The sequence below is a fragment of the Alexandromys fortis genome, unplaced genomic scaffold, assembly GCF_014885135.2.
Source record: "Alexandromys fortis isolate MF-2015 unplaced genomic scaffold, M_Fortis_MF-2015_v1.1 scaffold_3, whole genome shotgun sequence".
NCBI classification, from domain to species: domain Eukaryota; kingdom Metazoa; phylum Chordata; class Mammalia; order Rodentia; family Cricetidae; genus Alexandromys; species Alexandromys fortis.
Window position 1 is genome coordinate 27,525,062 of NW_026067909.1, and position 24,101 is coordinate 27,549,162.

Here is a 24,101-nt window from a genome sequence, read left to right on the forward strand (position 1 = left end):
ACCTGGGGAAGTCAAGTTGACCAAGTCCAACTGACACTGCCAACTCACCAGCCTCTTCTCTTCTGGGGCCCTGGACCCTTCCCTGGACTCTGGTTGACATCTGTCCATCACTGCATCCGAGTAGGCCCAGGACAGACCTCATGGCAACGGAAAGTGATGGTCGCCTATCCAGAAACAGTTCTCTTTCGCTGTAGCCATCCCAGGTGCCTCCCCTCCTCCGGTGGCCCATAGCCATTAATATTTCATAGACCTTTTAGAATCAGCTTAGGACCCAGTCCCTCAGCCTGCGATCCGCAAAGCCCCGCCCTCGGCCCCCGTAGCACAAACCGGGTGAGCATGCGTATTGTGCAGCCCCACCTCAGCGTTGCCTTGGTGATCCGAGATGAACCCCGCCCATCGGGCTGTGTGAGCCGGGGGTCTAGGGGTCACTGGTGGGAAATGTCAAGTGCTTTTGGTGGGCCCGGGGTTCGTGGTCCCTGGGTAAAGGACCCGGCTGGCTGGGTTACCCTGGGGGGACCTACTTAAGGAGGTTGGGGCGGTCCTGGGGAGGGAGGGGAAGTCAGAGACTGAGGGGGGACACTGGCTGAGTGTCAGGGTGGAGGAGGGCCAGGGGGCAAGGGACTTGAGGGACTCAGCGAGCCGGCTGAAGGGCTGGAGGAGGGTCTGGGGGCGGGCCTGGGGGCGGGGAGGGGACGGCCACCCGCAACTGACCGCCCCTCCCCGCCCAGTCCTCCGCACTGTCCCAGAGCCGCGGGTCGAGCGTCCTCCCCCAGTCCGGGAGCGACGCTGAGTGGAGCGGCCGAACACACGAGATGTGGAAGCTGAGCCGGGGCCGGGTGCTTCTGGACGAGCCCCCTGAAGAGGAGGACGGGCTGCGCGGGGCACAACCGGCTTCAGCAGCTGCCCCGGCGCCGGTGAGGGCACGCCTAGGGGCGCAGGTGCGGGCCGCGGGGTGCATCGGGGGCGAGGTGCAGGTGCATGGGGGACGCGCGCCGAGTGAGGAGTTAGAAGGGACCCTACGCTTCTCGGGGCTATGAGGTGACTGGTCCCGCAGGGCTCCTCGGATTAGTGGCCCGATCGTTGCAGGTCGCGGGCCCCAGAGCCAGCATGTGTGGATTACCGCGGGGCGCGCAACCGGGGTACTTTCCGTACTGGCCGGCGGCACTACCCTTCGCTCAGCTGCCAAGGGCTCTAGGGTTCCCTCCTGGGACTCCAGGGACGCGGGGTGACCGCTTCCAGGCCAGGTGTTTCTATTCCGGGGTGGGAGAAACAGAAGCCCTGAATCATGGTTCCCCGGGACGGCGGTTCGCTCGCAAGAAAAAGCTTTTGGTGACAGTAGCAAACGCAAAGTGTGCTAAATATTTATTTGCACAACACATATTCCTTTTTTTTTTAAAGCCTTTGACTCCCCCCCACACACACACACGCCGCCCCCTCCCCCGGAAGAAGAGATCAGAGTCCTTTATACAGAAAAGGCTTTGGCCCGACAAGTGGAGAGATATGCCTGGAATGTCTAGAATTTTTTAATTAAGGTGATCCCAGGTGGGTCTGTATGAACCTTCCCCACCCACTTTTTCAGTGCGGTTTTCATCCCCTTTCATGTTCTATGAAATTGAGGTCACAAAATAAGCCAATCTTAAAGCACAGAGCTATTTTGTTACGTTTTGTGAAATACCTTGTGAAAACTGTGGATGATATAAATCTTTCTTTTTGAGAACTTGGAAATAGTCCCGAAATTGCTTCTTCCCCAGTTGGAGCGAAATAACAGTTGTTAGGAATGAAGTTTCATTTAAAACATTTCTTGGGAATTTAGTAACATTGCCAACTCACAGACATTCGAGTTGATTACTGTAGGCATTTAATTATGGTTTCTGTCTGGATCTACACTTGAGAAGTTACCTTTTGGAGTTCCTGGTGCTTACCTACTTTTTCTTAGCCTCCAAATTTTTATAGCTGAACAGCAACTCTTAAATGCAATAATGAACATCTGTTGGTAGTCTTTAGATATTTGCTTATCTTCTAGCCAGTAATACATGTTTAAGATTGCTTCGTGTGTCTTTTCATGGTTCAATATTACATTTATTTTGGGGTCTGAATAATATCTCGTTGTCTCTGCAGACCAGTTCCCCCATTTACCTGCAGGACGTCGCCGTTGCTTTCAAGCTTGGACAGTTGGTACCAAGGCCTCTGTGAATGAGCAGGGTGGGCTTTCTGTAGAAACCATTTTGGCCCGTTTAAGTTAACAAGAATGGGACTGATGGGCTGTCTGGCCAGAGTACATTTTGTTCTGTTCTGTGTACATGTATGATACATGTGTGAGTACGGGCAAGCATGCATGTGGAGGACAAAGGACAGGTTTAAAGAGTCGGTTCTTGCTTCCCCCTTCTTGAGCAGGGCCTCTCTTCGTGTTTTTACCACCTCAGCCGCTTACTCCAGTCTAGCTGGCCAGAAGGGTTCAGAACCATTCTCCTGCCTCCGCCCCCTATCTCCTATAGGAGTGCGGGAAGTACAGATGCACAGCTCTGTGTCTGAAATTGACCTCTGGTCATCAGACTTGCCCAGCAGGTGCTTTCACCCACTACGCCATCTCCCCCACCCCAGGTTCCCACGATCAGTGGGTAAGGAGCCACCGTTGACCGTCGCCGTCTTTGCCTGCTCTCGGTATGTCAGTGCTCCTGGATGTTGGACATTCTAGTCGATGTATAATGGTATCCCATTGTGATTTTTAATCTTAACCCCCACCAAGATGTGGGGCATCTCTTCTCATGCTTACTTGCCATCTGTGTGTCCCTTAAGGCCTTCGTCCCATTTTTACATCTGGTTATTGTTGTCTGAAGACTTTTTTGGATAAGGATCCCTTATCAGCTGTGTGTCTTCAAACATTTCCTCCTCCTCCTCCTCATGCTCTCCAGTGTCTCTTTCAAGGTAGAAGTTTTTAATTTCAATGCAATCCAGCTTACCAGTTATTTCTTTCATGGCTATCACACCACTGATATGTCCAGCTTATCAATTATCTTTTTCATGGTGCAAGCCTTTGCTATGTCCAGCATCCATCTAAGTTAGTGCCTGTCATCGTCCAGTTGTGACCTGTGGCTTTGTTTGTTGCATTTTAAGGATGCCTATGCTAGAATGTGCTGAAAAGATGTTGCTGTAGAAAAATCAGTAGCTAGGCTGGGTGGTGCTGACCTATAATCTTGGCACTCCAGGGACGGAGGCAGGAGGATCACAAAATCAAGACCAACCTAGGTTATACAGCCAGATGGGGGCAACTGCCCTTCTGAGATAGATTGGGAACTCAGGAGCATCGATCTAGATCAAAGCTAACTTCTCTTAGAATGAAATCTTAAAACCTGTGACAAATCCATCATAAAACTGCTACCTACAAAATGTTTAAAGTGGAGAGAAATATAAATTAATAATGGATAAGATTGACGTTCATTTTCTCTCGTGTTTAAAATACATTTTCTGATGTTCCACTTTAGTCCTTTGACTCCTCCCTCCCCTTTAGAGAGAGTTCAGTGTTGGAGCATGCCCATGGAAAGCAGCGTTCTGAGTCTAGAAAGTGCTTGGTTTACAGCCCTGCGTTCCTCGAAAAGCAGGGCATACAACTATGGTCAGCTTCTGACTGTGTGCATGTTTGCTCTGAAGAAAAAGTTGTGAGTAAGTGTGAAGTGTGGACACTCGGTGTAGTATACTGCCGTGTTCTGAGTAAGTGTGAAGTGTGGGACACTTAGATTCACTACTACAGTTTGTTTTTACATGTCAGAACAAATCCTCTGAACTTCTTTAGATTATCAGCTTTTTGTTGTTGTTGAAAATAAACATCTCATGGGTAGCACTAATTGGACTTCAGTGGGTTGTCAAAAATATGGACATAAAGTTGGGAGGGGACTGTGTTGGGGGTTATGAGTGAGTTAGAGGGGAAATGGGTGATACTGTATTTCATTGTCTTACATGTGTGAAATGTTAAAAAATAAAAATTATAATTGAAATAAAAATATAAGATTAAAAAGAAAAGAAACATCTGTTTACATTAAAATATATCACAATATAAATATGTAAGAAATACAATATAAAATTCAGTGAGGCTTATGAGGAGGATTGTGTATTGCAGCCGTTCCATATGGGGAGATATATTTTAATAAATCTAGTGTTTACTTTAAAAATTAAAGTTGATGATGCATATAGTACAAGATTTCTGAATGTTGTCAGGCCATAACTTCTTTTTTCTGTCTCAACAGATGCATTATTAAGTTTTTTTGTATATCCATTAAACATGTATGCAAATCAGGAACATGCATTTACTTCTCAGCTGTAGACACTTATGTGTGTCTTGAATTGCTCTCACTCAGGATACGCAGACTCACGAAACACTTCCTGTTCTAGCACCACCAGCTGAAATCCGCTCAAGACTCTGTGGTACCAAATGTCGTTAAACAAATGTGCCAGTATCTGTTTATTATATCAGGTCTCTCCTCAAAGACTGTGAGGTTTCTGAGTCAGTTTTTAAAACTCCTTTCCGTCCAGTTTTGTGGTAATACAGACAAGGGGATGAGTCCAGCATCAGCACCATTTCGACAGGCTCCTCCCACCTATAAATTAATGTCCTTACAAACAAGCTTTGGGGAAACTATGACACATTTCAGGTTAATTCTTTGAAGGCTCAGGTGTGCTCACATGCATTGAAATAAATCCGTCAACCAATCGGATATTTTAAAATTAGATCTGATGATGGGAAGAACCGGCGTGACCATCTTTGTCCGGATCGCATGCACCTTCCTTTCTGGGTGCTCCACAGACTCTGCCGAAGGACGCTTATTGGTGTGGATCTGGGATGGATGGAGGATTGCAAACTGTAACATTGTGCTTGGCTTGACACATGCTGGGGTCCTTTCTGATGGATTAAAATGTAAAGAGTGTAGCCCTTGGATAGGATGCAGTCCTCGCTCTGTCCTGCCCCCGTGCCTCTGTAGCTAACCCTTCATTCCATTTCATAAACAGAAGCAAATGCAAGTTCTTGCCAATGTAAGATTAACCTATGGGTACCAGGTGAAGATCACTATCAGTGCCAAGTGCTTCTTCATTCTTCGGCTGTTTCTGTTTTTGTGTTATATGATTGATTGTCTTGCCCCATCTGGGTGGCCTCAACCAAAAGATAAGCTGACAGCTTACACAGCAAGCACTTATTTCCTGGGGTTCTAGAAGTCCCAAATCCAAGATCAAAGTGTAATAGATTCTTCCTATTTATGTTGAGTCTTCATGTAAAAAGTTAGCAAAGCATAATTATCCTTGTTCTATAACCTGCTTTTCTCATTTAACTTAATATTGTTAAATAAATGTGCCGATATCTATTAGGTCTCTTCTCGGGATTCTTGAGCTTACTGAGTCGGACTTTAAAATCGCTTTCTTCGCAGTTTTGTGGCAGTAAAAACAAGGAAACGTGGAGGTGGCCAGGGTGGCCTAAAACCGCGTGTCCTGCAGGGCAGACTGGTACTCCCTCTTTCTGCATCCAACCTCACTTCCTCGGTGCTGGGATGACTGGCTCACACTGCCACACCAAGACTCTGTTTGGTAGTCTCCTTTCTAGACTTTGTGTGACTTCTGGAGCAAGAGCTTTTGGGAGTCTGGACCCCTCGGCATTTCCATTGCTGGCCTGCACTTTCTTTTAGAAGCACAGCTGAGATAACATTTATATAACATTCTGCTTTCCCATGAAATATGGCAGTGCCGTGGTTCTTAACATGTTCACAGGTGCAGTCAGTCTGAGAACCTGCAGGAGCGCTGTTCTCCGTAGCTGTCACCCTTGGTCCTGCCTCTCCATCTCTCCCCTCACAGTTTAGTTGCTAGGGAATTTCATGTACGTGGAATCATGCGATCCTGTGGGGTTTGTGGCTGGCCTCTTGTACTGTGGTGGATTGCAATCAGCCCTCCATCTGCTCTGCAGCTCAGTACTCCACTGGGCTTCCTTCATCCTTTATCCTCCGACGGGCGGGCGTTTGCGTTGTTTCCTCCTGTCTGGAACACAGAGTGTTGGAATGATCTTGTGGACAAAATTTTTCGGTGACCTCTTCTCAGTTCTGGAGCCATGTTCCTATGCATGAAAAGGGCCCCGTCTTAGTTGGTGTCTCTGCTGCTGCAGTGAAACATGGTGACCAAAAAGCAGCTTGGTGAGGAAAGGGTTTGTTTGGCTTACATTCACATATCACCACTGTTCATCTTCGAAGGAAGTCAGGACAGGAACTCAAACAGCGCAGGGACCTGGAGGCAGGAGCTGATGCAGAGGCCATGGAGGGTGCTGCTTAACTGCTTGTTTCCTATGGCTGGCTCAGCCTGCTTTCTTATGGAACCCAGGACCAGCAGCCCAGGGATGGCACCACCCACCATGAGTGTAGCGCACCACGCCCATCTGCGCTCTACAGTTCATGAACCGGGCAAGGGGCTGGAGATTGAAACACACAAAGACACACAGACGAGACACGGGTCATCCTTGAAACAAGAATGCCCCCCTTATTGTGTACCAGAGCCACTTACATAGAGATCCTTAACTGATAGCCACGCCCCAGCCAAACCCACCAGAAACCACTCCCCTGCCATCAGGAACTCCTGAGGGTCTCGTGTTCAGAGCAGCTGCAAGCATTACAAGTTGTTTACCAGAAATTCAGGACCTGGGGAGTTCACAGCTCCCAACACATGGGCTAGGCCCGCCCACCATCAATCACTAATTAAGAAAATGCCCTACTCTGGGATCCTATGGAAACATTTTTCTCATTTGAGGTTCCCCCTTTCAAACAACTCTAGTTTGTGTGTCAAGTTGACATAAGACGAGCCAGCACAGGCCCTACACTGATTCCCTGTCCAGTCATTGAGGAACTACCATCCTCTTTCAAAGGTTGGGCCAGTTTCCTCCCCACCAGCAGTGTGTGAGGATTCTGAAAGCCTTGTGGGTTTTTTTTATGTTTCCTTAATGACTCTTGAGACTCTCTATTTGGTCTTGACTCATTGAAAAGATGGAGTGACTCATATTCTTATTGTTGAACTATACAGCTCTTGTACATTGTGGATGAAAGTCGCCTGCTCTGCCTGTATCTTTCTGCAGCCACTTCTCACAGTAGGCTGTCTCTCGATTCTCTTTGTATCATTTGAAGCACATTTTAAGTTGTTGTTGTTGTTGTTGTTTCTGGTTTAAATATCTCTCCTGAGAATCGCTTTCCAAATGCGGCACCATGGTCACCCTCATTGCTCGTCAGATTCTTTGTCCTTCTTTGCCCATGGTATGAAGTAAGGGTCTAACTGAGTTCTTTGGTATGGTGGCTACTTGTCACATTTGTGGAAAAGATGTTTCCTTTTTTAATGACTTGTCATGGTACTGTTCTGGAAAGTCAGTTGGCCACGTGCGTGCCACCTCTTCTGGACCTTCAGGGCACATGTGCCAGGACCTCAGTCTTGATTACCACTTCTGCTGTAGCACGTCTTGAGATGACAACCTTAGCTCTTATGTGTTCTTGTTTTCCTAGGCTGATTTTGCTGTCTGGAATGCTTTGTTATGCCATGTGCATTTGGAAGCAGCGGGTCACTGTTTGCAGAGAGAGGAGCTGATACCCCATAGGGATTGTATCATCTGTAGATCAGCTTCTGGAACGTTGCTGTTTAAGCAGTGTTTTCAGTCTTCTGATTCATAAAATATGAGATGAGTTTTTTCCATTTGTTTAGATCTCACAAAACTTGAAAATATTTTGTTATTTTCCTAGACTAACTATGTAATCTTGCCATCTTTATTTCTAGTTATATTATTTTAATGCAATCAGAAATAGCTTTAATTTGATTTTTACATTGTTCATTGCTGGTGTATAAGAGCAATATATTTTTATATCTTGATTGAATATCTGATGTCCTTACCTCTTTTATTAGTTGTAAAAAGATAATGCTTCTACACTTGAGGACAGTTTTACTTCTTTTGCAATCTAGTTGCCTAGTTTCTTTTTGTTGACTGTGGGGCCCTCTAGCCTACTGCTGAACAGGAACGGCAGGAGCCAGCCTTCTTTCTTGTTCCTGATCCTAGGGAAGGCCTTCAGTATTTCACCACTGAGTGTGAAGCCAGCTGTGGCGTTTCTTAAATGTTCATTACAAGCTTAGAGCTGAGTATTTAATCATGAAAAGATGGTAGGTTTTGTCATGGTTTTTCTGTATCTGGCCGTGTGAATTCTGTTTCTTATTTTCTTGCTATGGTATATAATTGGGTTCCAGATGTTTGCCCAACTTTACATTCTGGAATAGCCACTTGACCAAATGCATGATGCTTTTAATAATTTTTAGGTTCTTGTTTGGTTTTGTTTTTGAGACGGACTTACTGTGTAGTCCTAGCTGGCACTGAACTCTCTAAATAGACCAGGTGGCCTCAGATTCATAGAGGTCCACCTGCCGAGTGCTGGGATTAAAGGTGTGTGCCGCCTCACTTGGCACTTCACTAGCATAATTTTTAGGGTTTTTTGTGTCTATATTTATGACATATGGTCTATATTTGTCTTTTCCTGTGATCTCTTTGCTTTGGGTATCAACGTAATACTATCTTCACAGAATGAATTAGAAAATGTTCCTTTTTTATTTTTAGACTTTTTGAAGAATTACTGTTAATTCTTTACATAGTTGGTCAACCAATGTTGAACAAGGCTGGCCTAGTGTTTTCTTTGGGGGCAGTTGTTTGTTTTTTGTTTGTTTGTTTTTGTTTAGTATTTGCTAGTTCGCTCTCTTTGTTTGTTTTAGATCTATCTGTTCAGATTTTCGATTTCTTCTTGAGTCATGGTTGGTCCTCTGTGTGCAGGATCTTCCCCATTTTGTCTTGTTATCTGTTAGTGCTCAGTTACTTAATGTGTTCTGGAGGGACGTTTCCTTTCTCATTCTTCATCTGAGCAATGTGAATCTACGTTTCCTTAGTTTAATTTAATGTGTCCATTTTGTCGATACATTTTTGATTCAGATTATCCATTTAGCCATGCTGATCTTGAGTTTATAAGCGCAAATGATCCTCCTGCCTTCGCCTCCCAAGTAGCTGGGACCACAGGTGCAAGCCACCAGCGTTCACACACATTTTTTTTATTTCAGTTTAGAAAAGCGTTGGCTTTGCTGCTCTCTCCTGCATCGTTCTCTAGCCTTTCACATCTGTGCTAATCTCTGTCTCCTCCATCCTGCCCGCTTTTGGTTTCATTTGCTCTTCTTTGTCCAGATCTTAAGGTAGAAGCCTAAGCTTCTGGTTTGAGGTCTTCTGTGTCCCTCAGTGTTTGCAGCTGTGTGTTTCCTGTGAGATGTCTAGGGGCCCAGCTCTGACCCAGGGCTGGCATGCTTAGTCACCATTGGCTCTACAAGAGTCTTAAGAACTGGAGATGGGGGTTGCCATGGTTGCTGTGCCCGTGTTCAGTGGTTTTAGAGGGCGTGGAGGATTGTCTGAAGATGTGTGATCATCCCGATTCTTCTGTTGTCGCATAAATGTGCACACCTTCCCTTTCTGAGTTCTCTTGTAATAATAGGTTATTGCTGTGGTTTGTAAACAGAGGCTACCTTTGGTCCGTGTTTTAGATATGATTTACCTTGCACTTTTATTCAACTGAATTCTTTGACTTACATTACAGTTTGGTTCATGTTCTAGCTCTTTATAATATTGTCATTGCAAATAGTAAAAGTTTTAGTGCAATTCATTCCTAGTTTCATCTCTCACATTAGCCACTGAGAAAAGAACTTAGATTTTTTATTTTATTTTATTTTTTGGTGAGAGTTTTTTTGTGTTCTGAACTGGCTTAATCTTGCGCAAGGAAGCCTGGAGAAGAAGCACAGCCAGTGTTTGGTCTCTGCCATTTGCTGTGGGTGTCGAGTCCTGTAAGCGCCTTCCTCCTTCTGTTTGCAGCTCTAAGTTCTGTTCCTTTCCAGTCCCTGCCTGGGTGCCCTAGAGCAGGATGGAGCTTGGCTTTGCCTAGAGCAGGAAGCTCAGTGCGGCTGGCTCAGGCACTGCTGTCCCGACCAAGCCTATGAGTGGCGTTACTGCAGGAGGAAAGGAAGGATCCTGCCAAGGCAAAGTTAGCAGACTCTCGTCCCTGTCAGGGATAGATCACACAGACATGGCAAGTGAAGAAAGGGAGTTAACTTAGAAAACTGAAACTAAGTAATACTCTCCATGCGACTTCAGGCAAAGGTGGGAAAAGGCTAGGAATACAGGACCATGGATGAAGAGCTGCAAAGGAGGCTGGGTGAGCCCGTCCGCAGGTCAACTCTGCCCTGTGCAGCTCACTGTAGCTCTCCTACCAGAGTGGCAGGAGGTGGGTCCACTCTGTAGGGAGCTCTGGTCATCTTCAGTGCTGAAGGTATGGGCTGGTCCTTACCAAAGGGTCTGGTGACATTTGCGCTATTGGTGGAAGTTTGGGGTCCTTCATTCTTTCCTGCCTTCCCATAGTTGATATTGTTGCCTGATAATCTCTCCTTCGCCAGGCCTGTTTGGTCCCCAGATCTGCTCCAGTTGGGTTTCCGTGCTCCTGTTTTGTTTTGTTTTGTTTTGATGTTCTTTCTGCTTCCGCATTACCTGCAGTACCCTTTCCAGTTCACCCGACCCCACACCCTCCAGCAGTTTCAATTTATTGTTTTAAGCCCAGGAAATCTGGATCCTTTTCCTCTCTCCTTTTATCTCCTAGTGAAATCAGCCAGACCTATTTACGTAATGCTTTGTTCAGAGAATATTTATGATCACTAGAAGCTCCCCAGAGGGCAGTGCTGATCTTGCCTTGGCCCTAGGCAATGGGGGGCTGTGATGGACTTCTGAGGGTTTCCCTTTCGGACTCGGTGTTGCTCATTCCTAAATCCACTACTGTTTATCCTCTTCCTCCAGATGCCTGACTCCAACTTCCAAGGCTGGCAGGTCTTCCTCTGATTGTGAAGCCTCATAACCTTCAGATCTCTGCCATTTTACACTCACCACACACTACTCCCAGGCAGTTAATGTCGCAAAAAGCAGACAGTCCACAGTTTAAAGATCAAATGCAATGAAAGGTTTGTTTCTTGCCTGGGGCACAGCCCTAGGAGGCCTTCTAGGTCTGGGGTGGTCGTCTGACTTGCTAGACAGACTGGTCTAGAGACCAGCCTCAGGAGAGCAAGTGCTTCCGGGGCTGGGCTTTGGGCTTGCACCTTCGCTCAAGAGGGCATGCAAACTCCTGAAGCCTTGGCAGCGGTAAGGATGGGTGAGAGCTGTAGGCTTAGCTTCCTCCTAGTTATTTCCATGTTCTGAGTAATGAGAGAAATGACTGGGAAAAGCAGAGGGATGATGGATCTGCCTAAATCCGTCTGTCTGTCCTTGGCACTCATGTGCATTCCTCTTCCATCTTACTTGGTCACTGTGCTACTGAACAATTTCCGTTTCCTTTCACAAAAGAAAGAGAAATTTAGAACACTGGTTTCTTGAAAAAGTAAGCCAGATGGTGGTGGCACACACCTTTAATCCCAGCACTGGGGAGGCAGAGACAGACAGGCAGATCTCTGTGAGTTTGAGGCCAGCCTGGTCTACAGGGCGAGTTCCAGGACAGGCTCCAAAGCTTCAGAGAGAAACCCTGTCTGGGCGGGGGGGGGGGGGGGGGGGGGGGGGGGGGGGTGTAGCAGCTAGTTTGAATCTTCTTTTTCCGCCTGCCTCCTGGGGGAACAGAAAGGACCTGTGATAGTGTTCCTACTGGGAGGTTGGGGGATGGGCAGGAGGAAGACCAGAGTTTCCCCCCACCCCAACAGAGGACTGTTTGCTGGTGAAGGGCCTCCACATCCGGGAGCTGTCTGCTAGGACAAGGCCTGTGCCTTAGGAACTGGAGGTACTACCTGAGCCTCAGGTCATCCCTCTGATTCTGGGGTGATGGTGGGTTTCTGTGACAGCCTGTGGGGCTGCTTCTGCTCCAGGCCACCTTGGAGATGCCCTGGAACAACCTGGGTTATTGATCTGAGGGTGTTTGCTCTCAGAATGGGATTTCTATAAGCAACACAGAAGCCTGGGATTTGGAAAGAGCCGTTTTGTTGTCCCCAGTCTAAGCCTCCATGAAGTGCTTGCTGATTATCTGTCCGCATCCTGTTTTTGTTTAGTCTCTTAGCTGCAGGACAGGGGTTCAGGCAAACCCCAGCGCCTCTGTTCACCTTGAATAACTCAGTAGAAAGCAATATCTCTCGTGGACTGCTTTCTCTGCTCTAGAGCCTTGAGTAAATGCTTTCTGTGGGTAATGGCACTTGTCTACCCCCCACCCCCGCACCGTCCCCCTAGACAGGGTTCCTCTGTGTAGGCCTGGCTGTCCTGCAGTTCTACGACAGCTCTGTAGACCAGGCTAACCTCGACCTCACATAGATCTGCCTGCCTCTGCCTCCGAGAGCTGGGATTAAACAAAGGTGTGTGCTGCCACCACCACCGCATTCCTGCTTCCTTAACTAGTTGTACTCTGTGGGTCACAAACACGGCTGCCATTGTTTGTTGTCTTTCTCTAATTCCCATGCTACCTGTGGTGTAGAATGCTGTTCCATAGACCAGTTCTGTCTGCTTGGTCCGGAGGGTGCTCACCTGACCAGCATAGCTCTCTGCATACAGGTACCCTCCCTCGCACCCTTGGGGTGTCACCAGTACTCTACAGTATGGAGTCTGAAGATGCTTGCTATGACTTGGGGGCTACCCATGTCCACCTTCAACCATAAGTCATCTCACTGCTTCTAATGGAGCAAGAAGTCCCTGAGATCTGTCCCAGCCTTCGTGGGTTATTATCAGACATCTGTGTATTTGGTCCTTTCCTGATCTGTTAATCTGAGTGGTGATCTCTAACTGCATCTCGCGGTTACCTGTGTCCCTCTGTGCTCAGAGGAGAAGGAACTACTGCTGCTCCATCCTGCTGCAGCTGCCCATCCCTGCAGGTGCCCCTCCCGCCCCTCCTGCCCCTCCCGCCCCTCCTGCCCCTCCTGCTCCTCCCGCCCCTCCTGCCCCAGGCTGACAGTAGTAGGTCACCGTGAGTGAATGCCCCGTGCCCGCAGCTAAAGTTTAGACATGGATGTATTTCAGCAGGTGCCCGTGCACTGGTGGTTTTGCGTGTCAACCTGACACAAGCTAGAGTCAGTAGAGGAAGGATCTTCAGCTGAGGACATGCTCAGTGAGATCCAGCATCTTCTCATCTCGTGCTCAGTGGGGGAGGGCCCAGCCCATGGTGGGTGGTACCATCCCTGGACTGCTGGTCCTGGGGTCTATAAGAAAGCAGGCTGAGCAACTCAGTAAACTGCACCCTCCATGGCCTCCGCGTCAGCTCCTGTCTGTAGGATCCTGCCCTGACTTCTTTCAGCAACGAACAGCAATGCTGTAGTGTAAGCCAAGTCAACCCGTCATCTCCAGCATGCCCTTTGGTCATGCTGCTTTGTCAGGCCATAGAAGCCCTCACTAGGACAGCCTGTTGCAGGGTCTGCCCTTAAAGAGCCAGTGCTCCCACATCTTTTTGTTGTTGGCCCAATGAGGCCTCTGCTAAGAAGTGCTGTAATTACTTTGTTTCCACACAATGGCCTGAGAGGTGATCTCTAGTCAGGCAAGGGTATCACGTCCCTCATTTCTGTTTCCAGGCCCCCAGTTCTCTGCGGTTAGCCATCTTGTTCACCTCCCAGAGATATTGGCTGGCTGCAGAATTCTCTCTTGCTCTCTTTTTCTCTCTCGTAGTGTGTATCTGCCTGTCTTACACACACACACAACCATAAATCTGAGAGCAGGAGACAACACTCTCATGTGCTTGCTCTGTTGAGCATCCTAATGCAAGCCTCATATCCGAAGCCACAGCTCTTTCTCCTCTTGAGCTGCTCACATTGGCTGTGAGTCCACAACACCAGACACGAGTGTGTGCTTGTGTCTCTCAGTAGACAGGATCCTGGAAACAGCCTTCTCCGCCTGGGGTCCAGCACTACCTCTTGTTCTGACCCTAGCTCCGCGAGATCAGTCGTGGGACCATCCGACTCTGCGGCCCTTTCTTCTCAGATGTTCCGAGCTGGCCAAGGTGAAAAGTCTCGTGAAAAGTCTCCGGTAGCCTGATACTCCGGTTCTGATAAAAAGGCCTTGGGTTTCATTTCACTGTTGACCTAGAATCCTAAATTTCCCCAGAATACCTGTTTCTCACTAACTCGAGTCTTTGAGCCTAAGACCATCTGAGTTCCACATCCAGAACTTGGCCATCTCTCTTGCATCATGACCAAACAGCCTGACTGTGTAGGTGGCCCAGCCTGCCTGTGGTTTAAACATCGCTCCCACAGTGACAGTCTTGTCCACATTGACCATGGAGAAGGACAAGGGTGCTGGCAGCTCCTGACACCCAGGACAGTCTGAGGAAGGCTTTGCTTCTACTCCCTCAAGATCACCCCCTGGCGTGGGGACCCTTCCTCTAAGGACATGTAAACAAACATCTACCTACTTCTGGTAGTGCACCACCCACAAGCCAAGGCACAATTCCATCAGAGTCCGTCTTGGGGAACCAGTATGTTTATTGAGCTCCCTTAAAGTCATGGGTGACTCCAGAGAAGTCCCATCCCAGCATGAATGATGACTCAGCATGGCTGGCTGCCCAGATGGAGCCCTCCTCACTTAACTTCCCACACTATAAATTCAGAGCTTTCTGAGACCGTGAGGCTGGGAACAATTAGGGCAAAATCACATACAGCTGACGAGGAGATGCAGGAGGGAGAGACCAGAATCTCACGTGGGAGTCCGTCCAATGACTCCTACGAGAAAGTGTCAACCCTTAACAGGCTCAATTCTGAGGGTCTCTTGCAAGTAGTCAGGGCTGCTTCGATGAAGATGATGGCTGTTGTTCTTGGAGGCTGTTGTTCCACATCCCTGGACAACCGGTCTTAGTGCCCTAGAACAAGCTGCAAGGTGCGTTTGTATCTGCTCCCTGAAGACGTGATATCAGACAGAGGCCTTGTATAGAAAAGTTCTGGAGCTTTAGCTCCGTGGGTGTCTGCGCCTCCCTCATGGACATCTATGCTAAGGGTTTGTAGTAACAAATGCGTGACTGTGGGACCAGCGCATCCTCTGGAAGTGTATGAGCAGTGATCCCTTCCTACGCCAGTCCCTGGGGGAGCTCCCAAGACCGCCAGTAGGTGCCTGTGACAGGGTTTAACCTAATGTTGCAAGGTGTTTGTTTCCACTGTATGAGGATGTGTCACTGTGGTTGGTTTAATAAAAAGCTAAATGGCCAGTAGCTGGCAGGAGAGGTTAGGCCAGACTTCCAGGCAGAGAGAGTAACTTGGGATGAATCTAGGAGGGCGGGAGATGCCAGCGAGACGCTGAGGAAGTGAGACGTACAGTCAAGCCACTTGGCAGAATATAGATTAATTGACAGGTTAATTTAAGTCCTAAGAGCTAGTTGGGAACAAACCTAAACTAAGGTCAAGCTTTCGTAATTAATAATAAGCCTTGTGTCATTATTTGGAGACTGATGATCCCAGAGAAAGTCCAACAACAAACTTCCACATTGGGCACAGCAAGAGATCAGTATCAATTCATGTGATAAGTTGGCAGCACGACCACTGACGTCCTTTGGGGTTAGTGAAGCAGAACGGATTTCTTGTATAATACCATGCTGTGTCCTCCTGATAACCGAGAACCTAACCGTGGGCAATGCACACAGCATGGGCGTGCCGGAGAAATTGGTGATCCTGTCCCGGGACTGGTGGGTAATGCATACAGCATGGGCGTGCCGGAGAAATTGGTGATCCTGTCCCGGTGAGATGGATTGCAGCAGCTTGAGGCTGCGCTACTCTGCCAAGCATAATTTAAAACAATGACTGTATTTCTGGATTTCTCCATGTAATTTGCATAGACCCCAGGGAACCTGTGGAAATCAGAACTTCAGATGAGAGGAGATTTCTGGGAGCAGTTTGTGTCTGATGTCGTGGCTGTCCATGTTTCATAGTAACAACTGGGAGGGACCATGAGGCTTAACAAGGACTTCCCCCAGCCGACCTCTGAACTTAAATACCTTAAAAACGTACTTAAGTTAGGAACATGGTGCATACCTGTCGAGTGAGTTGCTCAGAGGATGAGGCAGGAGAATTGCAAGTTTTAGGTCAGCCTGACCAACTTGGTGGGAATCTATCATAAAAAAGAAAAAATGTCTAGGGCCATAACTCATCAGCTGAGTGCTTGCCTCACGTGAAAGGCCCAGATTCAAAGCGCACACACATGAAGTTACTTTTGTCGATAGCGTTGCTAGGCGAGAGGGAGGTGTGTGGTACTCACGGGATGACTAGAGCATCGTGTCTGTGTCCCGCTTGGACTTGTTCCCATGTTCAGAAAGAATATCTACACAGCTGCTTTTATCCAGCATTGCAGCGCTGTCTTGTCTGCAGTGGGGGTTGATGCCGGGTACTCTGTGGACAGGCACCACATGGGCCTGTGGTGCTCGGTGGCACGGACTGCTAGCCACCCTCAGGTCTCAGGAAGGGGGCGCAACTTAGATCCCCCTGTGCCGGATGAAGCCTTCAGATATGCTTCACTTAAATAGTGACCCCCCTAAAACTGGAGTTTTGTATCTGCAGGAAAACAAAGAAATACAACTGTTTTGAGCTTGGAGTAACCTGGGGATACTCAGATTGTTGGTGATGTAGTGGTGGCTCTAGATATAAATAGCGGGGCTTGGAAAACAAGTTTAGTTGTGTGTGTGTGAGAGAGAGAGAGAGAGAGAGAGAGAGAGAGAGAGAGAGAGAGAGACAGGGAGAGAGGGAGACAGAGAGAGAGAGAGAGAGAGAGAGACTGACTGACTAATTCTGAGTCCTGGCTGGCTTTGTGCTTCTGCATAGCCCTGGAACTCATCACTTCCCTTGGGGTCGGTTTTGAAACTTTCTTGGTTATCTCCCTGTGTCCAGTGTTCATGATGCATCCTTGGACGTGCAGGACTCTCCCCGGTGCTTCTGCATCCTTGACAAGGCCCTCGGCTTCCCCTCTCCAGCGAGAGTCCCAGTGAGCTGAGTGTCCCTCCTTTCCCACGTGAGGCCGACTAGTCGGACTGAAGACTAGCTAGAAGAAACCAGCCTTCCCTTACCCTGACGGGACTCCCTCCCTTGTTTCTGGGGCCTTCCTTTCTTCTTGCCTTGCTGGCTGTCACTGCCATTGGTTTTGATTGTCACTGATTTTCTAATTTGGAGGCTGCTTCTTAGGTTTGTCATGTCTTCCCTAAAGAGTAGCCAAAGGACAGATCTCAGAAGAGAATTTCTTAGTGGCCCACACAGTGGAGGGTATCCATTTATCCCACCAAGGTACGCTCCACCTCATGTCCATGTCTTAAGACCCTGAACATCTTCTGATACCCAAGGCCGCCTGCTCTACCACATCTGTGGGATGTTCCTGTGAGGTTTTCCCTGCTTGAAACCCAGGGAAGGCTCCTCACACTGGGGAGGTGTCTGGGCTTGGCGTGTTCTCCCAGGATCACTGAGGCAGTGCAGACAGGTTCCACTAGCCTGATCAAGGACGTTGCAACGTCATCTCTGCCCCCAGCAGTGGAAAGGGTCAAGATCCATCACCTCAGAAACCCTTCCGGCCTGTGTGTGGGCTGTGGAGGAGGAGAATCACAGGGCTGAGAGGTGCCTTGGTTGCTGAGTTGGCTCACAGAACACACAGTTGCTGCGGCAGGGCTGTGGGTACTGGGCCATTGATAGTCACATAAGCTGAGAGAGGATTCATAGATCCACAGAACACAAGATCCAAGGGATGGGGTTGCCTGGAGCCCTTGGGGATGAGGGCTACCCTGCTCCCCACAGCAGGTGACAGGTGAGAACGGTGCTATAGACAGAAGTAGTCTGTGTGAGATGGAGGTTGGAGTGTGCTGTTTTAGAGAGCATGGCCTTTGAGGGATCCAGAAACTTCTGCACCACAGTAGTGGGGGAACTCAGAAAAAAGAAAGAGCTGTTCTCCCATATATCCCTCCACCCTCTGGAGAAACTCAGGACCAGGGAGTCAGAAGTGTCGCCCTGCTCTGCAAGAATGCTGGGAACTGATGTGTGGTTAGAGCCATGTGCTCTTAACTCAGAGTGGAAAGTGTGTGGGCTAATGCTCCATTCCCGAAGCTGCGATGGAGGGTTCACTGCCGCTGTGCCGTTTAAAGGACTTAGCCTTCGGACTGGGGGCGGGATCCAGACTTTGTTCCTTGAGGGATGCGCCCTGCACAGGGACCAGAGAACATTGGTGCCTTGGTAACTTTGTATGAGTTCTTGTCTGGTATGTTTGATCATAGTGAGTTAATGTATATACCGATCTTCTCACAGGGCAGAGTAGGTATGACCCGGCTGCAAGCTTCTGTCTGCTCCTTGTAGGATGCCCTCCGCTCCTGACTCCTGGGAGACTCTTTCTTGCCCGGTGTCCCCAGGTGTCTAGGGCATTGATGGGGCTTGAGCCTCAGGGTCAACTCTTCCCCAGAGTGTTCTCACTGACTAGTATCTGATCCTTGCTAGTGGTGCAGATGTGGCCGGCTGCTGTAGGGTCTCCAAAAAACAGAACTAACCCACGGGAAAAACATCAGCAGTGAGTCCTGGAGTCCCTTTTGGTCCAAATCCAGGAAAATGTATGACCTTAATAAACGTGGATAACCCCTTCTGCCCGGGCAGAGCTGACACCACGTTGAGTGTGCCAGCTAGCAATCTTGGACAGTGTTCAGTGGCGCGGCAAGGGCGCCCCTCACTGAAAAGAGACTTAGAGAATGTCAAAGTCCAAATCCCTAAGACTTCGGGCATTTTGATTGAGAGTTGAGAAAACTATGACTGGGGGTTTCTAATGTTTGTGGAGTTGATAAATAAGAATGCTAACAGGCCAGAGGAAGTGGAAGGAGACTTCTGGCCTTGAAACCAGCCCAGTACAGCCTAAGCCATTCTGCTTTGCCTGTAAATTCTGCCGCCCTTGGCATGGTGCATACTTGGAAGTCACACCAGAGGGCTCTGGGAAGGCCCGCTGTCAGAAAACTTTAGCTGTTGAACAGGCAGTTGGACAGGAAACACCGCAGGCTCTAGCTGCCCCACAGCTGGCCACTGGCCTCCTTAACCTATCTGTATTCATTACAGCTGCAACCTCCTATTACCCCTCCAGTCCTCTGACCGTGGTTCGCTCTCCAGACTCTGAGGGAGGAACATGACTCAGCCTTCCTGAAGAGTGCCTTTTCCATTCACTCTGTCTCTAGGAAGTTTCCCTCTATGGGTATAGTTTCCCTGCATTTGTTCACTGTCCCTCATCGAGGCTACTCGTTTAAATCCCATTGGCTGCAGGCTCCGTCCTAATAACACCAGTGGAAGCACGCATTGGGTGCTAAGCAAAGCTCCTGAGGTCCCTCTCTTGCTGGCTTGTCTTCCGATGCAGAGCAGCTCCCTGGCAACCATGGTCAGGGAGCAGTGGAATGTGCAGCCCCAGCTGGGGAGGGCCAAGCCAGTGAGTCAGCTGGCCTGGTTTGATGGAGGTTTGTGCTTCGTGGGGTCCACAGGGGAGGCTTGGTGAACATAATACCCCCCAAAACTTGCTTCAGGCTCCCTGTGTGTCGTAGCTGCTGCTTCAGTAGGGTGTCCTCACGGGGAGTCACAGTGTTTGTTTTGCAGCTCTCTGACTTGATTCCAGAGAGGTACTCTGGGGTCAGTTAGTGCTAGGCACAGTGAATGAGGTCTGGATTCCATTCCTGATTCATGGAGAATAATGTAGCGCCCTCACCCGGAGCTGAGGAGCACAGGACACAACACCAGCCTCCTCAGCACTTGTGTAACTTTCACTGCTCGCTGGGTATCTACGTAGGCACTTGGAATGGTAAACTGGCATCCCGTTCCTGGGTTCTCTCGTTTTTTGCTGTAGTGATTCCTTTGGCATCACTTAGGATCCTAACACTATGGGTTTGGCGGAGGTCCTGACAGTTGGAGACAGACCCCTGCCAAGAGGGGGTTCCTAAGGTCTAGACTGACAAGGAGCCGAGAGCGGAGTCGGGGTTCCCGAATATGTTTTGATGGTTTCGCACCTGTATGCCTTGAAGGGCTCACTGAACATTTCTATTACATTGTCTCGTACCAGAGGTCTCCACAGCCTCTCAGCTCCATTTTCATGACTCCCTTTTCTGTATTTCCTTCTTAACATTTCAAATTTTAAAGTCTACCAAGCCCTTTGACAGTTCCCTTTTCTCAAACCAGCAGGGCTGATGATGTGGGGGCAACAGTTAGACTTCCAGGGAACGCGGGCCTCTGCCTATTCCTTTCTGCCCAGTAAGTTACTTAAGAAATAAATCTACAGTGATTTTCATTGTAAGATCCTGGTTTCACAAATGAAATGATATAACAGGATATTTCCAGAATCAATAAAACATATCATTTCTTTTCCAAAGCTTGTCTTTGTGGAGGCTGGGGCTGGTGACCCCCTGTAAATAGCCCTGGTCCCCTTCAGTGCCAGGCTCCCCGATTCCTTCCTGTGTTGTAATCTTCCTCAGGCCATAACTACGCTTCTTTAACACAACCTTCCACAAGCAAAACATAATTATTGGCTAGCACATTCCAGGATGTGGTTTCCTGGAACACGGATGCGCAGGTAGGATATAGTGTGTATAGCTGTGGAAGGGTCAGGGGGTGTACTTAGCCTCGGGCATTTCTGTCAACATGCCAATGAGATTGTAACGGGGCTGGAAATGCCCTTTGCCAGTAATGTCTCAGCCATGGTCACCAGCAGAACACATTCCTTCCATGTTGGTGGTGATGGTGTGAGCACCCCACATGGCCCAGTGCACTGTGGCAAAGCCCAGAATGCAGGTCCAGTTGTGTTTGGCACCTGACACGTGTTGCCCGTTATCTCTTTACTGTGCTCAGGCCTTGTTTCTTAGTGTGTTATCCACGGCCTTAGGGTCCTAATCTAGGCTGTGTGTGTCGTGTGGCCTAAGTGTGTCAGAGGTTAACTGTTTAGGTGTGAGACGTCCACTCTGTGCTATTACCATGGTGATGAAGCCGCCTGGTGCCAGATCTTCCGAGCTGTATCGCCATCAGTGAGCCGTAGACTGACTTGTGGGGTCGGAAACTGAGATCTGTGGATTCATGGCATCAGGTGTGATGTGTCTCTTCATCTTTCCCCTATTCAGGGAGCAAGTCTCAGAGGCTGGAAGGAAGTAACTTCTCTGTTTAATAAAGATGATGAACAGCATCTGATCCAGACGTCCAAATCTCCCAAGTCCAAAGGGTGAGTTGCAAGCAGCCATCTTGAGTGGGTAACCTTACCAGCAAAGCAGAGAGCGCTGGGTAGCGAGAGGGGATATTGTCATATTAATATGCTATAAATTCTTCACAATGTTAGAAGTGCATTTGGAGGTGAAAATACAACAGGACTACTTCCTGTTTATAGTAAGATGGCCGTCTTGGAAACCTGCAGCTGTGTTTCTGGGCAGAGGACCACCTACGGCCGTGGGTGTCAGCTCTTCCTCACTGAGGCAGACACAGCAGCGCTGGAGCCACGGTTTCCCAAAAGGTCCTCTTGGTCGTTCGCTGATGTGACGTTAGGTCTCGGACCCCTGTGTCCCGAGTGATGCTGACATACAGTCGGTCAGGACACTGATGTATTCTCCGTACCTGCCATTCTCTTTTCACCACACAAGTCTTGAGCACTTCCTTTTCTTTAAGTCACTACTGGGAGTAGCTTCCTCTAGGAGCAACCCTGCTGAAAACCCACTTAGTGAGCAGAGTTCTTCTTTATTTATAACCTAGACTGGTCCTTGGTTTTTCATGCCTGGTTTGCCTGTGTGCTCTCTCCTCCAGCCTCCGAGAGCTGGTTCCTTGTCGCCTGTCTGGGAATCGGTCCTTTTCATGCCTCATGGAAGTCAAAGTGTGGCTTCTATGAGCTTATACTGGCTTAAGTTTCCCATGATTTTTAATGTTTATATCAAGCTTAGGCCCAGGTTTCTATTGCCTTTCTGAGTACTTTAAGGATTTTAGGAAAGGACTTTATCAAAGTAGCATTTTGATGAGCTCACCATGTGACCAAACCTGAACTTCTCACCTACAGAAGTAATCTACGACTAAAAGAGGAGTTGAAGGCAGAGAAGAAATCAGGATTTTGGGACACTTTGGTTCTGAAGCAGAACACCCAGCCTAAAAAACCAGACCAGATCGAAGGTTGGGAGCCCCCGAAACTTACTGCTGAGGACGTGGCAGCCGACATCGAGGACGGGAGCAGCAGCTGCCCACCCTGGTCCGGCTGGGAGGATGATACCAAGGGCTCTACCAAGTACACCAGTCTGGCCAACTCGGCCAGCAGCTCCCGCTGGAGCCTCCGCTCAGCAGGGAAGCTGGTCAGCATCAGGCGACAGAGCAAGGGCCACCTCACAGACACCTGTGAGGAGGTGGAATGAGCTGACGGACTTTCACTGTGACATCATGTTGCTTCTAGGGTTCGCCAAGCCTTGGTGGCCTTCTACTAGTGCGCCATTCATTTGTTGAGCCCTCTCATAGTCAAAGAAAGGGATCCACTGAGTCGCTTGTGTTCTGTGCTCAGTGACCCACATGCGCCACGGCTTCCTGGGGACATCCGGTAGCCTGACTGCAGAAACACCGCCCCCTGGGTGCGTGTCTGTTGAAGGAACTTGTGCTTCGCCGGCACTGTCCCGTGAGACAGAACAATGACTCGCAGCCTCCTCTAAGTTTCCCGCCAGCCTCGGTCATCTTGTCTCTGCATGTGACATGCGCGTGATGACATGAGTGTGAACGTGGCCTCAGTGGTACCTCCTCCCCTTGTCAGAACACAAGAGCATCTCCCAGAGGCGACGGCCGTTCAGCTTAACAACAGGTTCATTTCTCCCTTATTAAGACAGAAGCGAAACAGAATCTGGCTGCTGGAAGCAACTGAGGTGGCTTGAAGTAGAATGTCAGGGCGTTCTGAGTGGCCCGACTGCTGCGGAGGCGGAGGAACCTCCAGTGTGAGCTTGGGTGGCAACGGGTTCTCTTACGGAATTTTATTTTTGCTTTTGAACTTTTAAATACGGGATCTTTATTTTTTTTTTTTTCAAAACATGTTGATTTTCAAACTTAAAGATGAGAGAAATCCTATGAGTGAATTCCGGTCACCCAATAATCTTAGCTGTGCCCCGAAAACACCAACCTGCTCGCTGTAGGGTTAAGACTATGTATAACTTACTGAAGTGCCTCTTTTCTATTACTCTCAGAGGTTTAGTTTTTCAAAGTGAGATACTTTTATGATTGACGTTAAACCTGTAAGAAGTGTTCCCCCCCCCCCCCAACCTGCTCTGCCTGTCTCACACTGCTGACTGTCCCTGCTTGTGGGCCTGTGGATTGACAGGGTTGGAACCTCCATAGGGGGCATTTAGCAACAGCTGGTGCACGTTGCTTTTGTTGTTCAGTTAACAGTGCTCTGATGGAGGCGGTGTATTTCTCCTTTTTGGGTTAAAAATGAACACCCTCCCATCACACTGCCCTTGAGTTTGTCCGTGTGAGCAGTGTGCTGCTCCATGTACCTGGATGTCCCACTCAGTGTTTCCTGTGGCACAGTGGAGTGGCCCGGTGCATACGTGGTGTGGGAGCATCTATGTCTTTAATGGAACAAGTCTGCTAGATATGTCCGTCCACATGTCTGTACGCCGCCTCGCTAGCCAGCCACCTGTCTCCATCCTCCTGTCCACACATCACCTGAGCTGTGCAGTTTCGAAAAATAGAATAAGTTTACCTAATGAGTTTTGAGAGGGCTTTACATGGTTTCAAATAAAAAATTGTTAACACTTAGAGATTGTGAACTTATGGAGATTTTGATTCGCAATGCACATTGTATAATTTCTACTGTAGCATATGAGCTAGAACATCTTGAAGTATTCTCAGGTAAACAGTTGTGGGCATGGGCTCTGACTCTCTTGTCTCCAAAAGGGGTAACGGCAGGCGAGGACAGAAAAGCAGATCATGCTGACGCCCACAGCAGCAGCCCCTGGGTTGTCTGGCTGCCTGCCTGTGGCCCAGGAATCCAAAGCCTTGAGAACGTAGGGATCGAGTTCTCGGACACACAGCCTCTGCCTTCGCTGGGCCTGTGTCGAGGGCTAAGTGCCTGTAGCTCTGCCCGTGTGCCTGGATGCAAGGGCGCG

At 48.7% G+C, this 24,101-nt stretch overlaps 1 protein-coding gene across 1 annotated transcript; it reads left to right on the forward strand.

Moving 5' to 3' along the window:
• Nucleotides 1-441: 441 nt before the first annotated feature.
• Tdrp (testis development related protein) lies at nucleotides 442-23,751 on the forward strand. The gene is made up of 4 exons (XM_050136606.1): nucleotides 442-480; nucleotides 729-914; nucleotides 21,105-21,202; nucleotides 22,022-23,751. The coding sequence occupies exons 2-4, from the start codon at nucleotides 813-815 to the stop codon at nucleotides 22,365-22,367; spliced, it is 546 nt and encodes a 181-aa protein (XP_049992563.1). The 5' UTR covers nucleotides 442-480; nucleotides 729-812; the 3' UTR covers nucleotides 22,368-23,751.
• Nucleotides 23,752-24,101: the final 350 nt, after the last annotated feature.